Below are 19,596 nucleotides of genomic sequence, written 5' to 3' on the forward strand. Positions count from 1 at the left end.
GCTGAGTGTTTTTGTTATGATTAAATGTTGGATCTTTTCTAATGCTTTTACTGCATCAATTAATATAATCATATAATTTTCAGATCATTTTGTTTATTCACATGGTGGATTGACTTTCCAAATTTTGATGCAGCCTTTCATACTTGGAATAAATTCTACTTGGTCATAGTGTATAATTATTTTTATGTTGTTGGACTCTGCTATATTTTATAGGGGATATTCTGCATTTACTTATTCATGAGCTATTTGTCTGTTGCTTTGTCTTTCTGTGCTTACTGTCTTAGTCTGGTTTTGGTGTCAGGGTAATAGTTTCCTCATAAGTTTGGAAGTATTTTCTCCTCATTTTCTGAAAGAAATTGTGTAAAATGATGTTACTTCTTTAAATGTTTAAAAGTTCCAGTGAAATCTCTAGGCCTAAAAATTTCATTTGGAAAAGGTTTTAAAATTATGAATCATTTTCTGTAATACCATTCAGTTTCTATTTCATCTTGGGTGAATTACGATAATTTGTGATTTCCAAGGGATCTGTCCCCTTAGTTGTCAGATTTTGTGAGTGTAAAGTTGTTGGTAGTATTCCCTTATTATCTTTTTAATGGCTATAGTATATATAATGTTTCACTCCTGATATTGTTGATGGATTTATTTACTTTCTGTTCTTCCTAGAGATTTATTAGTTTTATTGTTTCATTTATTTTTCTCTGTTGTTTTCAATTTTGTTGATTTCTGCTTTTATTCTATTTATTTCTTTCCTTCTGCTTTTCTTTCCTTTTTTAAATTTCTTGATATCACTACTTAGTAAGAAATGTCTTCATTTCTAATATAAACATTTAGTGCTGTAAGAATTTTCCTCTCCTCACTACTTTAGTTGAACCACATATATTTTGATATGTTATGTTTCACTTCATTCAGTTATAGATATTTTTATTTCCTTTGAGACATCCTCTCTAACTCATTGTCTGTTTAGAAGTGTGCTATTTAATTTTCATGTATTTGGAGATGTTCCTATTGTACTTTTGCTATTGATTTCTAGTTTGTTTCAATTAGATCAAGAGCACATTTTGTGTAATTTCAGTTCTTTTAAATTAATTGAGGTTTGTTTTATGGCTCAGGATATGATCAATCCTCGTGAATGTTTTCATGAGAACTTGAAAAAAAATAATGTGTATCTGCTGTGGGATCTTTTTTCCAGTCATGAACTTTAAGTAAAAAGAGCTAGAAAAAGTAAAGAAATTATGTGAACCTACCCCCAGACAGTAGAGATAGTAATAAAAAGAGTAGTTAGAGAGCTGTCACAGAAAATGTAGAAAATTACTAGATTTGGGAGATGGTTAAAGGATATCTCTAGGATGGATCAACATACTTGGGTTTCTCTGACTGTGCAGACAGTATTGCCAGTAACCAAGATGTGGAATACACATCCTGAGTTGAGATCATAGGTTTAGTTGAGATACACCCAGTTTTACATACCTGTGGTGACATCTAGGTGAACAGGCAGAAGAAAGTCTAAAGACGTAGATTTAGAAATCTCAAAATTAGTGATTATAATCTTACCTTCCAAGAAAAAGTCTAGGGAATGCCATTGAATGCAAGGTCTAACTACAAATGGGAAGATTTGAAGTCAGTTCTATATCAGAACTTTTAAGGTATAAGATCCTTACTGTTAAAACTACCTGAGCAGGTGAAGTTGCTTTGGGTATCAAATTGTAAGGGAAGCATAAAAAAAGGGAGAAACTGGACATGAGGAGGCTGGTTTTCAAGGAAGTTTGGTCTTTGGGAACTTGGAGTATGGAGTGAGATGTCTCCATGCTGGATCCCAGGACTCCTGGAAGAGGAAAATGAGCCTTGCTTAGACAAAGGGTAGAATTCCACTCCTGTATAGGAAAGCACAGCCTAATTCCTATAGATATATAGATAACATGGGAAGGGAGATTTATGGTAAGGGAGGTGGTTGCAAGGTGGCAATAAATTTCAAGAGCTTCTGTCCGGCATCCCCTTCATAACTGTTCCAAGTGTTTGTTGCAAGTTTTCCTCTATTTTTCTTGTTGTAAGAAGTGGCAAGGGCAGCATCTCACTCAAATCACAGCCAGATACAACCAAACATCAGGTTTTTCTTTTCAGAGGATATTTTTTAAAAATAAAAAGTAAACTTCTCCAAATTAAAACAGAGAAGACTCTTGGCTGAACTCTTTACTAAAAAAGCACATTTTTCCCCTTAGCTGTAGACCAGAACTATGAGGAAACCCAACATAAAGCTCTGTAGCTAGGAAATAGAACATGTAATACAGTCAAACAAGTAACTGAAACTTGGTAAGGAAAACAAGAAAATTTGGAGTGTCTTTCTTAGGAATTGAAAAAACTAGAAGTGATCTCATCATTTTTGGAATTTTCTAACAGAATCACCTCTTTTGCTAGGCAGGGAGCCTGTTTATCCTGGTTAGAAGGAGAGAGCACCCTTGTAAAAGTGAACTACCTCATTGAAAAGTGAAAGGCAAGCTTGAAGCAGGCTCTAGGGTAGCAGGACTCTTGGCAGCTGGAGAAGGGGACCCCAGAGCTCTGTAGCTGTGCTGTGCTTGGTCCCACATCCAGCAGAACTCGGATTTCCAAAGCGCCAATGAAATAAGAACTTGGTGGGGGTGGGGGTGGGGTGCAGCACAGTAAAGAGGAAATAATATAAATTTTAAGTGCAGACATTGCAGCTGTTGCAGCCGAGCTAGAGGACAGCATATTTGGGCAGGAATCCAGGAAGCAGAAACACTGAGAATATAAAAGGAGCAAAAAGCTTTCTTGCTACTCTATCGATCGAAAAAAGAACAAGTCAGTTCAAAATCCATCAGAATATCTTTCTGGAAACTCAGAATTGGGGGAGGATGAGATGATCTTGACAGCCATTCTATTTTACCATCTTCCACACCCTAAGAGGGAAATTTGCCAGAGGGTTTGAGCTTACCATCAAAAGTCTTTTGAAAGTTTCACCCAGTTGAATATTTGCTGTTACCATTTTTAAAAAGCTACCAGTTGTGTTTGGAGGCTTCAACAAAATACCAGCTGAGCACTAGTATTGGATTCACCTAAAAATCCCCCATCTGGGTGAGCAAGCTGACAGGATGGAGAAGGGGGTGAATCTTTAGGATCCCCAGAATTCTGCTCTCTGGCAGGACAACCAACATCCTTGATTTCATGCTCTCCTATTTTAAGCTTAAAAATTACATTTAGTTCTTATGAAAAAGGTGTCAGTATGGCAGTACTCAGAGGTCACTAGGGAGCCACGTGGCCGTGCGCTCCACAGGAGCTGGCGAGCCCGCCTGCATCCACGCCATGGTGTGTGCAGCACTGCGTGGAGCTGCATGCTGTCTTCCGTCCTCATGCTCTTTTTCTCCTGTCTCTGAGTTTACCTTTGAACCTTCCGTTCTTCCTCTGTGACTTTGTCCCTTGCATTTCTCCTGAGCTGGCCTCTGAGAGGGTAAACACATGGCATCACTGTAGAGAAGAGGGCAGAGCTGGTCTGAGCAAAGCAGCCCTATTTCCTAGTTAAGTGATATTTGCCAGGCACCCACACAATGCGTGGCTCAGTCAACAGTGACATCCATCTCCTTCCCTTCCTCTCCCCCTTCCACTCCCCCATCCCATCTTAAGGCTCCAGCCTCCTATCAACTATTTCCCTTCTATCTGCTCCCCATGCCCTGCAGAGCTGGGACTCACCAGCCTTCAGTGAGAGCATCACGCAGCACAGTCAACCCTTCACCTCTGAACTATGAGGCAGCCTCTTCCCCCTCCGACCACTACGTGGGGAGGCTGGCTAAATGGGTCTATTTGTAGGAGCAGTGAAGGTCTCTAAATCTAGGAAGGCTGGAGCATGAGGGTCAGAAGCCCCTGAAGTTGCATCCAGGGGTGACTTGTCCTGTCCTGCTGTCCCTCTAGGGAGATCTGTGTGCTTTGTGTCCTAGAACTGATCTGGACCTGGCCTTGAATTCCACAGCTGTGAAGTGGGAGAGAGAACAGAGGACATTTGTAATGTCCCCTGGGTCTGAGAATCTATGATTCTGCATCTATTTAATTCATGTTTTAGCTTCTCAAGTCTCTTTCCCTCAGATGCTTTTCCAAGCAGCAGTAAGCTCATCTGAAAAATTACTTTATGTTCTGAATGTGTGATGACTGGCAGTGGATCATAATGATAGCAGCTAACATCAGTAAGCATTTCTGTGGTGCCAGGGACCTGCTACCTGCTTTCATGTCTTGTTAAACTTCATTCTCACCATTACCTGGTGGAGTGAGTTATTTTAATTCTCACATTTCACAGATGAGCAAACTAAGGCTTTGCAAGTTTAAATTATTCCAGAATACAAGCAGTGGAGCCAGGTTTCAGACCAGCACTGACCCAGCTTTAAACCACCTTCTGCTCTTCTACCTCCTTGTGTTAGGAGCAGGGGACTATAGTGCCAAGAAACTCCTGAGAAAAGTACACATTTGCTGGAACTTCCTCAGACCCCTGCCCTACCACTGTCAAGTCCCTGGGGAGAGTGACCGAAGGGGACAAACCTGCAATTCTGCAACAGGAGTGCTGGTGTCACCTGCAACCAGGTGTGGGCCAGACACTGGGCTTCCCCTGGTTCTTGACCCCACACAAACCAGACACACAAATGTGGATTCATGTCCAGGGATGAAGTATAGGTGACTGCTTCTCAGGATCCAGCCAACCCAGTTGATCTAATTAGATGAATGGAAGAGAAAGGCAGAGGACGAGAGATCTAAATCCACTGCCGGTTTCTCCTGCTCCCGGCAGCGTGGCTGCAAGGAAGCTGAGTAAACTCATTGATGTGACCACAGCCCACATGCCTTCAGCACCTCGAATTCCCTCATCCCTTCCAGGCTGGTCTTGATATTTCCTGCAGCCTCTGGCTTGGCTCCCTTCCATGGTTAGAACTTGCCATACAAATCTGACCCAAAGAGCTGGAGGTGGTTGTGTAACAGAGGACTTTATTTTTAATCATAGAGCCAGGAGCTGTGGGACATCTGAGTTTCACAGAGATTCTGGACACATCTCTCAAGGTCAGCTGGCAGGAGCCTCTGGAGAAAAACGGCATCATTACAGGTGAGAGTCCCCATTTTCCAAAAAAAGAAAAAGCAAGTTTACACCAGCACAGGGAGGCCGAGACTGCTTCCAACAAAACGGCTGACAGAGTGTGCCTGTCTGTCTGTGTTTTTGCCAACTGCCACGTCAGCCTGGGGCTTGGTTACCCACCAGGGCCAGCCCCAAAAGCCCAGCCGCATGTGGGGGCCTTCCCCTGCATGGGCTTCAGCCTCAGAGATCAGACCTGGTCTCCTTGCATCCTCTTACCAAACCTCTCAGATCTCTTTGATCACAAGAATGCATTACTTTATGGTGTTTTTCTCCCACACACTTTTATCTCCCTTAATTCTCATGTAAACACAATAAGGCAAACACTGAGATTAAAACTGTTGTAGACGAGGAAACTGAGCCTGGGAGAGATGAGGTGGTCTTTCCTCTTCAGCACATGCGCACTGAATGCCTACTCTGTGCAGGTGCTGTGCTGAAAGTCTGCAGATCTGGAATGGCCTAACGTGGGGCAGAGCTGACGAGGCCTCCTGCTATAGAGACTTGAGGACTCTTCTTTTCAGGCCCGGCCCTGGCCTTTCAGAACACACTGCACACTTGACTTCTGTTTTAAATCTTAAAGGAAGCCCCATAGGTGTAATCATTTGAGTTGAGCCAACATTTCACAGCTAAGCGGTGGTTGCCAATAGTTCCAATTTATGATCATCTGTGTTCTCCAGCTATTAGGCCTTAATGAACTCATTTTCATATTTTATTTAAACAAATACCTATAGTTACAAGCAACAGTTTATCGTTTATTATGGAACTTGACCTTCAAAGCCCTGACTTTTGGAGTTAGAGCCAGCAGGCTGCTTGCACTCCTGATCCTGGGCTGGGGGCTCACTACAGCAGAGCTTCGGGCAGACATTCTGCTTTTGTCCTCCCTGGGGTCACATTGCCCCCCCCTCACTTTGTCTGGCCCATGCCACCTACACCATAATATGTGCCTGGCGTCCCAGAAGGCCTGCCTAGAGGTGAGGCCTGCCAGTTGTCTCCGTGCCTCACTGGCTGTCCGGGCAGCACCTGCCCTTAGCAAGACTGGCCCTGGCCCTGGCCACTCTGCCCCCAGACAGGCCAGCACCCTCCAAATCGAAGTGGGTCTCCTATGGAGCATTCCAACAGCTCCCTGGCCTATTTTACCAAGCGCAGCAAGAGAAAAACAATGTTTTAGGCAAACCTGGCCTCTAAAGCCATTTTCCGGAAATGTTGCTGTGGCTCTGCCATCCCTTAGAAGCCTTCCCCATTAAAGCTGTAGGTGGCTGTTAGAGGCAGATGACAGCATAATAGCCTGGTCCTTTGCACAGCGTCATGTGGTTGGAGGCCTTATAGGAAATGATAGTTTATCAGCCTTGGTGCTAGTAAGCGGAGAGCTTCCCCTCTGCCTTGTTTTGTTTTAGTTCAGGACCAAGAAGAGGGAAACGCTGAGTAGGGGGTGGCCCACCCACCCCAGAAAATTGCCCACTGCACTCTCATTGTAAATTTCAACCTCTCCCACTCTCCCTCCGTAAACTCTGATTTATGAGGGCTGGGATGCAGACAGACAGTTTGTGATTGGATGTACTGCTCTCTTGTAGGGAATTTACTTCAGATCAACAGAAAATTATTTCAGAAGCTCCTACAGTCGTTAGTCTCAGTTAGGCAACCGTTCAGAGCAGGTAGGACGCCAGCTGGAGGCACTGCTCCTGGCAGAGGCTGACTCCTCGCTCCTCGCTCCTCTGCATGCAGGAGCCAGAGGGAACACTCCTGGGCTAGCTCCATGCACCTCCCAGAAATAACGGAGGCCTCTCTGCCCCACGTGCCACTGCTGTGTCCCTGTGCAGACTTCACATGGCCCCTTTCTTAGGCATCTAAGCCGGCACTTTCTTTCTTCAGGTGTTTTTGAGGGTCTTGGCTTAGTTTGTACCCACAGTAACTTTAACATGCCAAATTATTAATTTTGATACTAATAAATCCCAGCACTTACCCAACATGCTAGAATCGCTGTGTTTAGCCTCCAGGCCACCATGATATAAAGCTGCTGTATTTTGGTAGATTTTGATGCAGAACAGCTTTTAAACAAATAAAATTGTGTGACAGGGAGGCTGTGACACTAAAGAAAGCCTCCTTCTCCTGTCCACTCGAGTAGACCCTGAGTACCAAACTATTCAGAGATTTTTCAGACCTAAGCACCCAGTTGGGGGATGATTTCAGGTTTCCTCCTAGGTGGCAAGGGTTGGGGAGAAAGTGGCACTGCAGGAAGCACCTTGAGCAGCATGAGGAGCCTGGGAAACCCTAGAAATCCCCTCAACTGCTGGCAAGTTCACAGCTTACTGCACCTTGGTTTTCTCCTTTGTGACCTGGAGATAAACATGGTTCCAACCTCAAGGTTTATTGTGAGGATTAAAGGAAATTAACACGTGTACAGAAAGGCCGCCAGTACTCTCTGTACTGGAAGTTACTAGTATTCTCGGCCTAGAAGGCTTGCTGTGGTTGTTGTCTTCATGATACATTTTGTTCCCAATCCTGGCTAGAGTGCTGGCCCCCAGAGAACGAGCAGGGTTAGCCATCAGGATGGTTAAGAAGGAGTCTCTAAAGTCTCAACCCAGGACTAGATGGGGACTCCAAGGTCACGGTTGGGATGGGAAAGGGCAGCTGTGCAAGGGCACATGCACGAGCCCCTGGAGAAGAGGAAAAGCAAGGCCCAAGGCCAAGCTGAGAGCCATAAGCAGACGAGTTCAGGGTTAAGTGGTCTTCAGGGGCCTGGGGCAGAGACCTTGGAGCATGGCAAGGCCTCAAGCAGGCATGCAGCTAACATGATTTGACAGTTCTGATGTGTGTTGAGCCACCAGGTACAGCATCCATGCCCTGCCTGCCTCTGCTCCTCACATGCCCCCGCAGCCCGGGATCCTCAGTGCCATGCCCAGAGGTGCTGGACCGTCAGGTTCCGTGGGGTGGCAGGCAGGTGGCGGCTTCTGATGTTAGTTTTTTTCCAAAATATTAAAGTCCCAAGATACTTTCCTCTAAATGCTTGTGTGCCTGTGAGTGCAAGTTTCTAACTGTATTTACTGCTTCCATGAGGAGGAGGAAGAGAGCAAAGGCACCTCCCCGTGCTTCAGCACCCCTGAGCTCATTGCCTGGGAAGAGGGAAGAGCAAGCACTTTCTCGCTTCCCTTTGTCTCCGGGCTCAGGAGCTCTTTCCATCACTGTCTCCCCTTTACCAGACACTCCTTAGCCTGTTCTAATCACATAAACTCCCCTCCACGGGGCCAATTCAGGGGCTAACTGGGCCTTTTTTCTCTGAGACCCACATCATGATGGAATCTGAAGCTGAATAAATTGTGATTATGAGACCCCATTGGACTGAACAGTATACAAGGGAAATCAGATTTCACTAGGAAAACAGGGGATTCAAAAAGAGGAAGGCAGAACCAAAAGAAAGACTTTTGTACTCAGATAAAACACTGGAAGGCAAAGCACTATTTACAATGAAAGAGTGCCGGACAGATCATTTCATAGCAGAAAAAGTAGCAGTAATTCCACAAGTTAGCTGGAACACAAGAGTAGGCTACTGACTGGGTACTGCATAATGAGAGCATCAACTTCTAAAAATGCAACTGCTGATAAAATGCATCCAGAATTTGATAAGAGACAGTTGAATCAAGTGAAGCAGACTGGCAGTCTTTATTCTTCATTCCATGCACTGGGGACCAAGGTTACCAAAATGTTGCACAGGCCCTGCCCTCCTATAGCTCACTGTCACGGAGGAGAGGGCCACTGTGGATTGAAAAGTGATGCGATGGAAATTTCTGGGGGAGCACAAAGGAAGGAGCCCTTTCTAGTAGGGCAGTGGGTTGTCATCACTGTTGTCTCAGATCTGCGCAGGTGACAGAGGTGCGGTGTCCAGCCTCAGCTCTTGGCCTTCAGAGGACCTAAATTAACCCTCCTGTTATCGATTTCTAGGCTATCAGATTTCCTGGGAGGTGTATGGTAAGAACGACTCTCGTCTCTCACACACTCTAAATAGCACAACTCACGAATACAAGATCAAAGGACTGTCCTCTCTCACCACCTACACCATCGACGTGGCTGCTGTTACTGCTGTGGGGCCCGGCCTGGCAACATCATCCACCATTTCTTCTGGAGTGCCTCCAGGTCAGTAAAATCCTGGCGAGCTTTCCTTGCCTCCGCATTTCCCTTGGAGAGTTCTTGGTGATGGACTTCTTTGTACAGATGCTGCCTGCCAAGGTGGTTAGGGGTGAGTGGATAATGCCCAAACTCAGCTTCGTAGTCTAGTGTCTTTTTAGGGTGGCTTAACATTTCTTTTTTAGGGTGTGGATTATGGGAATGTGCTTATGGGAGGGAGGAAAGAGATGGATTCCATAAAGTGTGAGCCTAAGTGGAGGACCACACAGTAGAAAAACACAAACTTTGTGTTATGTGGGTAATAAATTAAGAACAGGAAGTGAAAACTATTCACTGAACAAAACAATAAAAATTTAAGTTTGAATTTAAAAAACAAAGTAGGAAACAATAGGAAGGAAAGGTAAAGAGATGGGGGGAGAAAAATATAAGCAATGGTGCAGTATTCTTGCTAAATGAACAGAGTGCTTGGGTTGAATTTGACCTTGGTGTGGACATGGGTTACACCTGCTCTCATGTCCTTTTTGAAGTTCAGATCTCTTCCTAAATAGCCAGCTTACTTCTTTTCAGCTTTAGAAAATTATTACTCACTTTTCTCTCTAATTGTAAAGTTTGTATTTAAAATGAAAGTGTTTTTTCAAGGATTCACAGGTTCCTGTCATGAGAAAATACTGTGGAGTTATTAGTTCAATTCTGAGATTAAAGCCATAAATCTCTTGCCATTTAAAAGTCATCAATTTGCCTTAGTTTAGTCTTTAAGGAAAGCATGGAGCCTCGGTATAATGACCTGAATGTAAAGATCCCTTTCCAACAGCATTTATCCCGTACATAGACCCTCAGATCCAGTTCAGTCTTCATAACCTAATTGCTGTCCTGGAAGGGTGACGTGCGCGACCTGAAGAGAATACACAAGTGAAATGTATGCAGAATAAAAAGCCTACAGTGATAAACCTGCTCCTGCCTCATCTCACATTCCGCTCTAATGAGCCAGCAGCCTGTGTTGTATGTGGTGTCAGAGAAGGACGAGGGGGACATGTTTCCTCTCATCTGGCAGTATGACCTCATATGGCACTTTCTGGAAACCACGAACAACCTATACTGCCAGCAGTGGAGCCTTGAGCCCAGCACTGTCCCAAAGATAGCCCAGTCTTTCTGTCCACCTATAGATAGCCCCATGTCCTCCCTCAAAGGTGGTGGTTCTAACACTGTCCAGGGCATCAGAATCACAGGGGCTTCTTAAGATTGCTTGGCCCCCTCCCTCATGTCTACTCTGTGACTATGAGGCGTGGCTGGAGCATTTGCCTGTGGAACAACTTCTCAGGTGATGTCTATGCAATTGGTAATTTTTTAAAAGGCACTTGCAAAATAAATCTCTTCTTGAAAGAAGGAATTCTTTGTCTTGCAGAAAGATTAATGTTTCCCATGTAGATAGTCAGCTCCTGCAGCGCCTACTGAGAGCATTTAAAGCCAGTTCCCAAAGCTCATACTTAAAATATTGTTACTGTGCTGAAGTAGTGATGATGGTGGTAGCGTGTTCTTTAATTTGCTTGCACATAGCAACTGAGTACCACATTGAGGGGGAGGGAGGGAGGGCGTGTGTTTGACCAGAGTTTTCCCTGAGATGGTCCGGGCACTGTCCAACTGGGGCAGTACACCAGTCCCGCTGACCTCCACCGGCCTCCACATCTGATTACTGTGACCTGGGCTGTACAGAAACTGCAGAGTGAGGACAGGAGGGGAGAGGGGACTGGCTGCTGGGACACCTCTGATACCCCAGGTGAAGGGAGCCACAGAACTGCTGTGGCTTCATTTACAGGTCAGATCACCTGTGGCTGGAGATTGCTCTTGAGACTTCCCTGAGCGATCTAAGTATTGACTAGAAGCAAAATCACATTATGATGGTCACTTAGGGGGACTGTCTTATGTTTGCTGTGCTTGAAGTTTACATCCATTAGTGACTAAAGAACCATTTACGAAGCCAGAGAGCCGAGGAATATAAAGAAGAGTCACTTGTCCTTCGATTTAAACATTTTCTGCTTCAAACTCATTAAACTAGATATGAAAAAGGACCCTCGAGATCCTAGAGAGCTTGCCTCTGCCAATACTGAATTGATCACCAAAGTGGTTTTGTTGACTCTGTGCAAGACCTGGTTTCAAATACCCCAAGCAATGGCACAGCAGGAAGTCACTCCTCAGAAACAGCATGGTCTGACAGCCCTTTTGGCGACTTGCGTTGTCTTTTCCCCTCTTCATTCTGCCCCATTATCTTTCTCTAGAGAGTATTTTGCATTGCACAACAATATAAGAGCTCTCATCCTGAGCTCATGGTAATCACTTCTGACTTGGACAGGCTCTCTGGGTGAGCAGCCTACTGCAGGAGGAGTAGGCGTGCCATGGGTGACCTCAGATGATGGGCACCTCCTTCAGAACCACCTTCCCTTCATTTAGTTGCCAGAGAAACTGAACACAGGCAGAGTGTGAAGAGTTCTGCACTTTCACCTGCATTCAGTTGTCCTGGAAACCAGTCCCAGGAAGCCTAAGCCCACAACCTACACACCTACCCATGTCGTGCTGCCTGGAAGTAACACAGGGCCGTGGGCACGCTCCTGTCCCCTGTCCTCATTCTCTTTCCAAGACAGCGTAGTGGTCATAAAAAGGAGTGGTCACATCTTTTAGGAGCCTAGAAAGGATAGTGGTCATGTCTTTTAGGAGCCTGGAAAAATTACCTTCATTCATCCTTTCTTCATCCAAATACCTATGAATTATCTATTATGTACAGTGGTGAGTAAGACATGGTCCCTACCTTCAGAGTTTATCCCCTAAGAGGTTACATGAATATGTCTCCAGTGCCTCTTCAGATGACTTGAAACCTGATGGGTGACCCTATTAAAGTAAGAATTATGTTGTGAGCATGTCCTTGGGAAAGTTTAGCTTCTCCCTTTCACGGTTTTGAAAACAAACCCTATTTTTGGCAGCATGGTGTTTTGAGACTATTTACTTGCTGACGTGTTTGATATATTTCCTGAGCTGTGACAGAATTTAAATCTCTACTTTTCCTCTCTCATTTGTCTCTAGAACTTCCTGGTGCCCCATCCAATTTGGTCATTTCCAACATCAGCCCTCGCTCTGCTACTCTTCAGTTCCGACCAGGCTACGACGGGAAGACCTCCATCTCCAGGTGGATCGTAGAGGGGCAGGTATGTGTCTCAACTAAGGGTCAGAGTTTCCTAGGAGTGATACTGGGGTCTCTACTTGGGGGCAGTTAAGTGATGCCTCTGCAGAACAATGACTCATGGGCTGGAGCTGCTCAGCCGCCTGGGAGGTGGCTGTGTTTTAGGATCAGAGAGCCAGAGACTGGAGACAACTGAGGTGCAGGATCACCTTGTCACTCCCCACCAGCTCTATATCTTATGATCTCATTCCTGAATGATTTTTTTCTCAATTAACTATTTTCTTACAGTACTCAAAATGGTACTTTTTTAATCAATCTTTCCTCCTCTAGTAGCTCATCTCTGAAAAGAAATACTTCCCCTCATCACTTCAGTTATTTAGTTACCCTAAAAATGGGAAGGAAGGTAAATTCCAAATCCTTTTCCTTTGATTACCAATTTCAAAGTAATCTGGTCATCTAGTTACTTCCGATGTTGAAAAAATTTTTCTTTTTTTTTTTCCGCACTGCTATCTCTTTCCCAAGTTACCAGTATTTTTTAATATATCCATTTTTAATATAGTCAGTGCCTTTTAATCACCTACAGTTATTATTCTTTTTGAACCTAATTGACCCATCTTTGGCCAGGGGTCAGGCCTTCATGTTCTATGCTTCAACAAGAGAACTCTAATCTTTGATGATATCTTTGCTTTCTGATACAATAGGATGCCTTAGAATCACCTATGACTGCCTGCCCCAAGTGCAAATTGAGCTACAGGATTCTTACCTGGCAAGTTTAGTGTCAAGTGGCATTTAAAGACCCAAATCTGGATATGGGGCAACTGAGGGTTGCTAGTGGTTGGTCATTGCTTCTAAACCTTTCCAGTGGACACAGAGAGGAAATACATACTTTTTTGAAACATCATGAGATCATAATGGTATTTCCAATGCAAATTGAAGATTACTTAACTTGGAATTTATATTTTAAATACCTTTTTCATATGCTAAAATTGTTTTTAATATTAACATAATTACTCATTTTCTTTATCCTACTATTGTATAAAAAGTTTTCAAGCTGTAATTTCAATGCCACTACTAACAATAAGGCTACTGAATGCAATTTAAGCATTTTTTTGTTTCTTAGACTGTATTCCACTGTGGATGTACAGTCAAAATACTGAATTCTAAATTCTTTTCTCTGTGCAGTTATATCACCAACTAAATACAAAATTAGGTTTATTCATTTCAGAGTTTTTGTTTTGTTTTGTTTTGCTCTTTTGCTTCAAATTTTAGTGATTGCTTTCTTTAAAAATCCTTTTGCTTTTTTAAAACATTGTTAAAACATCTTAAATTGAATATATTTTTGAGCATGTCACTGATTTACATGATCTCAAAGACAAAACTATAGAAAAGGCATAATCATATAAGTTCATGTTCACCTTTTCCTTTTACACTGTCACTTCTCTCCTCCAAATGCCCCATATATAGGTTTTAGGTTTACTCTTTCTTGATTTTTTGAAGCATAAGCAAATATACATATATGTGCCCACCTTTCTTACATCATAACATGCTGTGCCTTCCTATCTTCAACTGGCAACAACACCAAAGATCACTCTGTACCTTGTGTGGAGAGCGCCCACATCCCTTTTACAGTTGCAGAGTCTTCCCTCATGTGGATGATTTAAGGTTTGTTCATCTAACCAGCCCTCTGCTTTCAGGCATCAGGGATGTACACTAGTTTTCTGTGGCTGCAATAATAAGCTACTAACCCTTAGTGGCTTGAATAACACAAATGTATTCTCTTGCAAGTCTGTTGGTTAGAAATCCAAATTGTATTTCATGGACTCAAATCAACGTTTCAGCAGCATTGCATTCATGTCTGGAGGATCTAATTCCTTGTTGATTCAAATGGTTGGCAAAATTCACTTCTTTATAGTTCTAGAACTGTGCGGGCTGTGAGCTGAGAGCTGTTCTTAATTCCCAGTGGCCATCACATTCCTTGGCCTGTGGCCCCATTCTTCATCTTCAGAGTCAGAAATGACTGGTCAAGTCTTTTTCAGGTTTCAACTCTCTCCTCCTTCCATCAGATCCATTTTCTACTTTTAAGGATTTGTGTGATTGTATTGAACCACAAAGCTAATCCAGGATAATCTCCCTATTTCAAGGTTTTTAACTTTAATCACTTTTCCAAAGTCCCTTTTCCCATGTAAAGTAATATACTCACAAGTACCAGGGATCATGGTGTGGCAACCTCTGAGGCCTAAGCATTTTGTATTTTTGCTACTATGTGTTTGGGTTAGATTCCTAAGAGCAGTATTGTTGAATCAAACAACTAATGTATATGTGAATTTTCTAGAAATTACCAGTTCCCTCTTCTACAGATTGTAGCATTTTTGTGTTCCCATCACATTTTGCGTATGTAATTTTTTGTCATGCAAAAAAAATCTGAAGTCTAATTTATCAATCTGCTTTTACAGGTTTTTAGATTTTTGAGTCATATTGCAACAGTTTCCCCCATGCTCAAGTTATAAAGGCATTCATCCAATATTCTACTGCCACTTTTAGTGTTTCATTTTTGTATTTTGATCTCCATTATTTGGAGTTTGCCCTTATATAGAGTGAGGTATGACTCTATTTTTATCATTTTGCAAATAGCTATGCAGTTGTTTTAAAGCCATTTATTTTAAAGTCCATTTTTTTTCTCTTCCTGATTTGTAAAATTAAATTCCCATGTGTACTTGAGTATTTCTGAACTTTTTATTCTATTCTATTAGTCTGGTTATTCATGCACTAACTCCACATTGTTTAATTATAGAGGTTTTAAATTACATTTTAACATCTGGTAAGATCTCCCCAGTGCCCCCAGCAATGCGTGCGTGCGCGCACACACACACACACACACACACACACAGAGCTTGACTTAGTTAGGATTTTCCTGGCCTTGTGATCTTGTATGAGGCTGAGTCTTTCTATCCAGAAATATTATGAGTGTTCCCATTTGTTTAATTCTACTTTTGTTAGCTATTTTCTTCTTATGAAATCACTACATGCTCTCAGAAAGGCAGGAAAAATGATCCTGACTCTGTGATCTGGACATACTACTTAACTTCTTTGTGAACCTTAATTTCCTCACCTGTAAAATATGGTCAGTGGTACTATTTGCAAGATTTTATGTGTATTTGTAATTTCATTTTCTGACTTTGCTGCTGGCATCTAGAATCACTATTGATTTTTGACCATTTTTCTGTATTGAGTGAACTCTTATGTGTTCTAAGTGCTTTTACAAATATTAACTCATGTAATCCTGATAACGATTCTGGAGTGGTTGCTGTTGCGTTTCTTAGAGATAAGACACGCACGGCTTGCAGTATCAGGGTCACACAGCAAAGCCAAGGAGTCAGTTTGCACTGGAACATCCTGGCTCCAGGATTCACACCTGTGACCTGGGTATGTGCCCCTGCTCAGCCTGGTGTGTTGGTGTCGTAATCAGAAAATTTGAGAATCTCCTTGTTAGCTTGTTACTTCTACTAAAGTTTTCTATAAATAAATCACATCATCTATTAATAGTGACAGTTTGTTTCTTCCTTTGATATTTTTACATCTTTTTTCCCTCTTTTTTGTCTCTTTTTATTAATTCATTCTGTAATCTTATTGAGAGAACTAAATCTTGTATCATATTAAATTGGAACAGTGTTAGAACAATCTTTGTTTTATTACTAACTTTAAAGAAATTATTTTACTATTTAATCATGTACATTTTTAGTGGGTTTTTTGGCTACCTTTTAATAAGCTACCTACATTCAGTTAAGACAACTTTCTTCTAATCCTGTTTGTTAGGTGTTATTTTGGGGGGGGGGCTTTTAAGAAATAATAAAGAAGTCTAATTTTATCAAATTATGTCTTCCATCTATTGAGTTGTTCACTTGTTTTTTCTTCTTCCATCTGGTGGGAAGGAAATGGGTATATGGATATTCTAATATCCAACTATTTCATTGTTCCTGAGATGAACACAACCTGATTATGATGTTTATTTGGTTTGGGCTATAAGATTTTTATATCTGTGTTCATAAGTGAACTTGGCTTTTTCTGGTTGTTGGTTTAGTTTTGAAGATCAATAGTTTCTTTTCTCACCAGTTTTCATAAACAGGAACTTGATTGCGTTGCGGACAGAGGTGAGAGGCAGGATTGCTGATGACCCAACCTCACTGGCCCAGTGGGATCTTGTGGGCATCTTTTTAAATGCTCTGCATTCTCAGTCCTGTGAGTCAGTGCATGGGGAGATTTTAACACACACTAATACCCAGGCCCCACCTGAAATCAGTTCATTGGATTCTTTGGGTCCAAGGCCTTGTTGGATTTGCATGTAACTTCCCAGATACAGAGTGAATGGAAAGCTATTGTCTCTGGTCCTGCTCCAGGGACCCAGAACCCTGGGTCTCAGAGGTGGGACTGCTTGGTGGCCAGCCCCTCCCCAGCTAACATCCTCTGCATGCGAATGACTTTTCATGGATGATCTAGACTTTCTGGATCTCTGTTTTGCTGGGAGAATGTGAGGGAGCTCCATCCTTCTCATCTCCATTGAACAAAATGCACCATGTCCCATCCCCGCGGCCATTCAGCCCCACTACCTTGGCTGCTCAGAGTGAGGACGCACTTCCTCAAGTGCTCAGCTGTGCACCTAGGAGGCCTCTGGTTTTCTCTGACCAATAAAGCTTTGGGGATGCAAGTCCTTTTTGGGTTATCTTGTTTGCCATATTACCAGAACTGGAAGAACTAAGAAATATTTTCTAAGACATTTTAACATTAACTCAGCAAGTTTCAAAATTCTGGTAGTAGTACAGATGGCTAAAAATTCAAAAACAAAATAATGTTTCTCCCCCTAAAAATCATTATCTGAACCATTTGTGTTTTAATGTTCCTAGAGGGTAAATGTTCATTCTTGGGGGGAAAAAAGCAGCTTTGTTCTAAACCCCAGAAGGTAAGGATTATAGAGCTTTTGTGGGCTCTCTAGAAAATAGCAGTGATTGGGAGGAGCTGTGCATTTCATCCGGATGCATTGAGAGCCCTGGGTAGAGGGCTCCATCCTAGAGCAGAGCACATGGCTGTGGCTTGTCTCTTCTCTGACGATGCCTGGTGTCACAGGAAAGCAATGTCGTTTTACTTCAAATATCTGGAGTGACTCCATGAACAGACTGCTACCCTGGTTTTATGCTATAATAAATCGTACTCTTTTGGTTGAACAAGTTGGGCTGATTTTCAGTGATACCCTAAGATATCCCAAGAAAATCTCAAGAATGTTACCAACATTAGCATAAATATCCATTTGTTTTGGCAAACTCATCTTGTTTTCACTTGTGACCTGTTGCTTCTAACCTAAAGGACATATTACAGCAGGATATGCCTTGAATAGGCATCTCTTTAAATGCCTTTAAAGGCCTTAAGGCCAGTGTTCAGTTTTCCACAGACTCAGAATCTACTCTGACCTATGTACATCCTCCCCAGTGCTCACATGGCCCATCCAGGGAAAGAACACATCTGTGGTGCCTCTTCTCACTCTTAGTGCTGGGACTCCAGGCACAAGAAATGCCAGCCTGTTCCTCTCTGTGCCTCCTTCTGGCCTTCGCCCTGTTCCACGGATGACTGAGTCCGACTTGGTCCTCCAAAAAGGCCATGTCCTCCAAAAAGCCAGCCATGTGAAAACAAATAGCACAGAGGGAGGTGTGAGAGGGAGGTGCTAAACTTGAGAGGGAGGTGCTAAACTTGACTCCCAGCTCTGCTGTGTCCAAGTTTTATGACTTTTGGCAAGTCACCAAGCTCAGGCTATAGGTGCAAAACAGGGGTAACTGCATGGATATGTTACAAATTAAATTTCCTTTGAGAACCCGGTCAGCCTACAGGACAGTTCATGGCCCTATCCCAGGGCCTCTTCTCTAAGTGCCACACCCTCGTTATATTATCCCCCAGGATCCTACTCCAGTTATCTAAGAAGCTCTCCACGGTTTTCCTGCTCTAGACAAGCTCCAACTTTTCTGAACTCAAAGTAGTGGGGCTCTCTCTTGAGACTGTGAGTTGTGTAGGCAAAGCTTACTGGAATATTCCACACCCAATTCTCTCAAGCTGAGCAAACCAGCTCACGCTTTCCAGGCTGTAGTGGAAGCTTTCCCTACCCAGCCTCCCATCCAAGCAGCCTCCCACCTAAGCAGTGTGTGTTGCCTCCTACTCTGTGCCTGACCAGGGCCTAGAATTGGAAGAGGAGTTAAGACTCAGGAACAGCCAGTCCAGAGAGTCAGCCAGTGAATGATGCATCTCATTAAAACCAGTGAGGCAATGAGGTGATTGAGTAGAGGTTTACTTGGGGTGCTAACAGAAGTGGGGCTGAACCTGGCCAGTGGTTGTGGAGGTCCAGGAAGGGGCCAGCACCTGAGCCGATCTCAAGGTCCAGGCCAGGACTGGCAGCCTCCTACTAGGCCCTACATGAAAGCACCGAGTTTCTACTTCTTCCCTTTGATCTACAGCTCAACCGCGTCTTCTTTGCAGAAAAGTTTCCTTTAAATTCTGACCATTTTTAAAGTGCACCAAGAAGGTTTTATTACTCGGAGTTATCTTTAGTGAATTATGGAATGAAAGATCCTAATCATCAGAGGGGCCCATTGAAAGACCCTGTAATAAGCTGATGTTCAGATGTGGGTTAAAAAAAAGCAGCTTTTATAGGTATTTCTGGTTCAGTAATGCTTTGCTTAATTAGTAACCTTTGACTGTAGAGTGAGCAAAACATCTCTTCCCACATTTTTATGACGCACCATAAAAGGGGAGAATGCAAATGTGATATGTTTTCATTTACCACTCCTGTTTGCCTGCTCAGTCCTCTGTGAACCCCTGCCGTCTGCAGCCATTTGCTGAGTTCTAATAGCCAGAATCACATCTAGCCTCCTCAAAAGGCTGCTCTGAGCAGGATTTCCTATAATGAAGATGCTAGTGGTAACACTTTGGGTACAGATAAAACGGTTTTCATTCTGAAAATGGAAAGGGGAAAAAAAACCCACTTAGTGCTTATTTGTACATAATAGTAGCCATTTTCTTAAAAGGAACTGTTTTAGAGAGTGTTATGGGCTAATAAAATAAAGCAGAGACTGTTGGGCGCTGTTCTCTCGGTAACTAAAGGGTAGAGAGACGGAGCGCCAGGTGCCCGAGAGCCACAGGTAAGATGCTCATGTGC

General features: G+C 43.1%; 1 protein-coding gene across 1 annotated transcript in view; it reads left to right on the forward strand.

The window, feature by feature from the left end:
• SDK1 (sidekick cell adhesion molecule 1) overlaps window positions 1–19,596 on the forward strand; it is a gene marked incomplete at both ends in the record, with an annotated part of 728,549 nt that overhangs the window by 592,391 nt on the left and 116,562 nt on the right. The window contains 3 exons of the mRNA XM_084251360.1: window positions 4,991–5,089; window positions 9,053–9,244; window positions 12,308–12,429. Of these exons, the coding sequence (XP_084107486.1) occupies window positions 4,991–5,089; window positions 9,053–9,244; window positions 12,308–12,429 (413 nt within the window). The remainder of the gene's footprint in view (window positions 1–4,990; window positions 5,090–9,052; window positions 9,245–12,307; window positions 12,430–19,596) is intronic.

This window comes from Talpa europaea (assembly GCF_964194135.1).
Source record: "Talpa europaea genome assembly, chromosome: 12".
Classification (NCBI taxonomy): domain Eukaryota; kingdom Metazoa; phylum Chordata; class Mammalia; order Eulipotyphla; family Talpidae; genus Talpa; species Talpa europaea.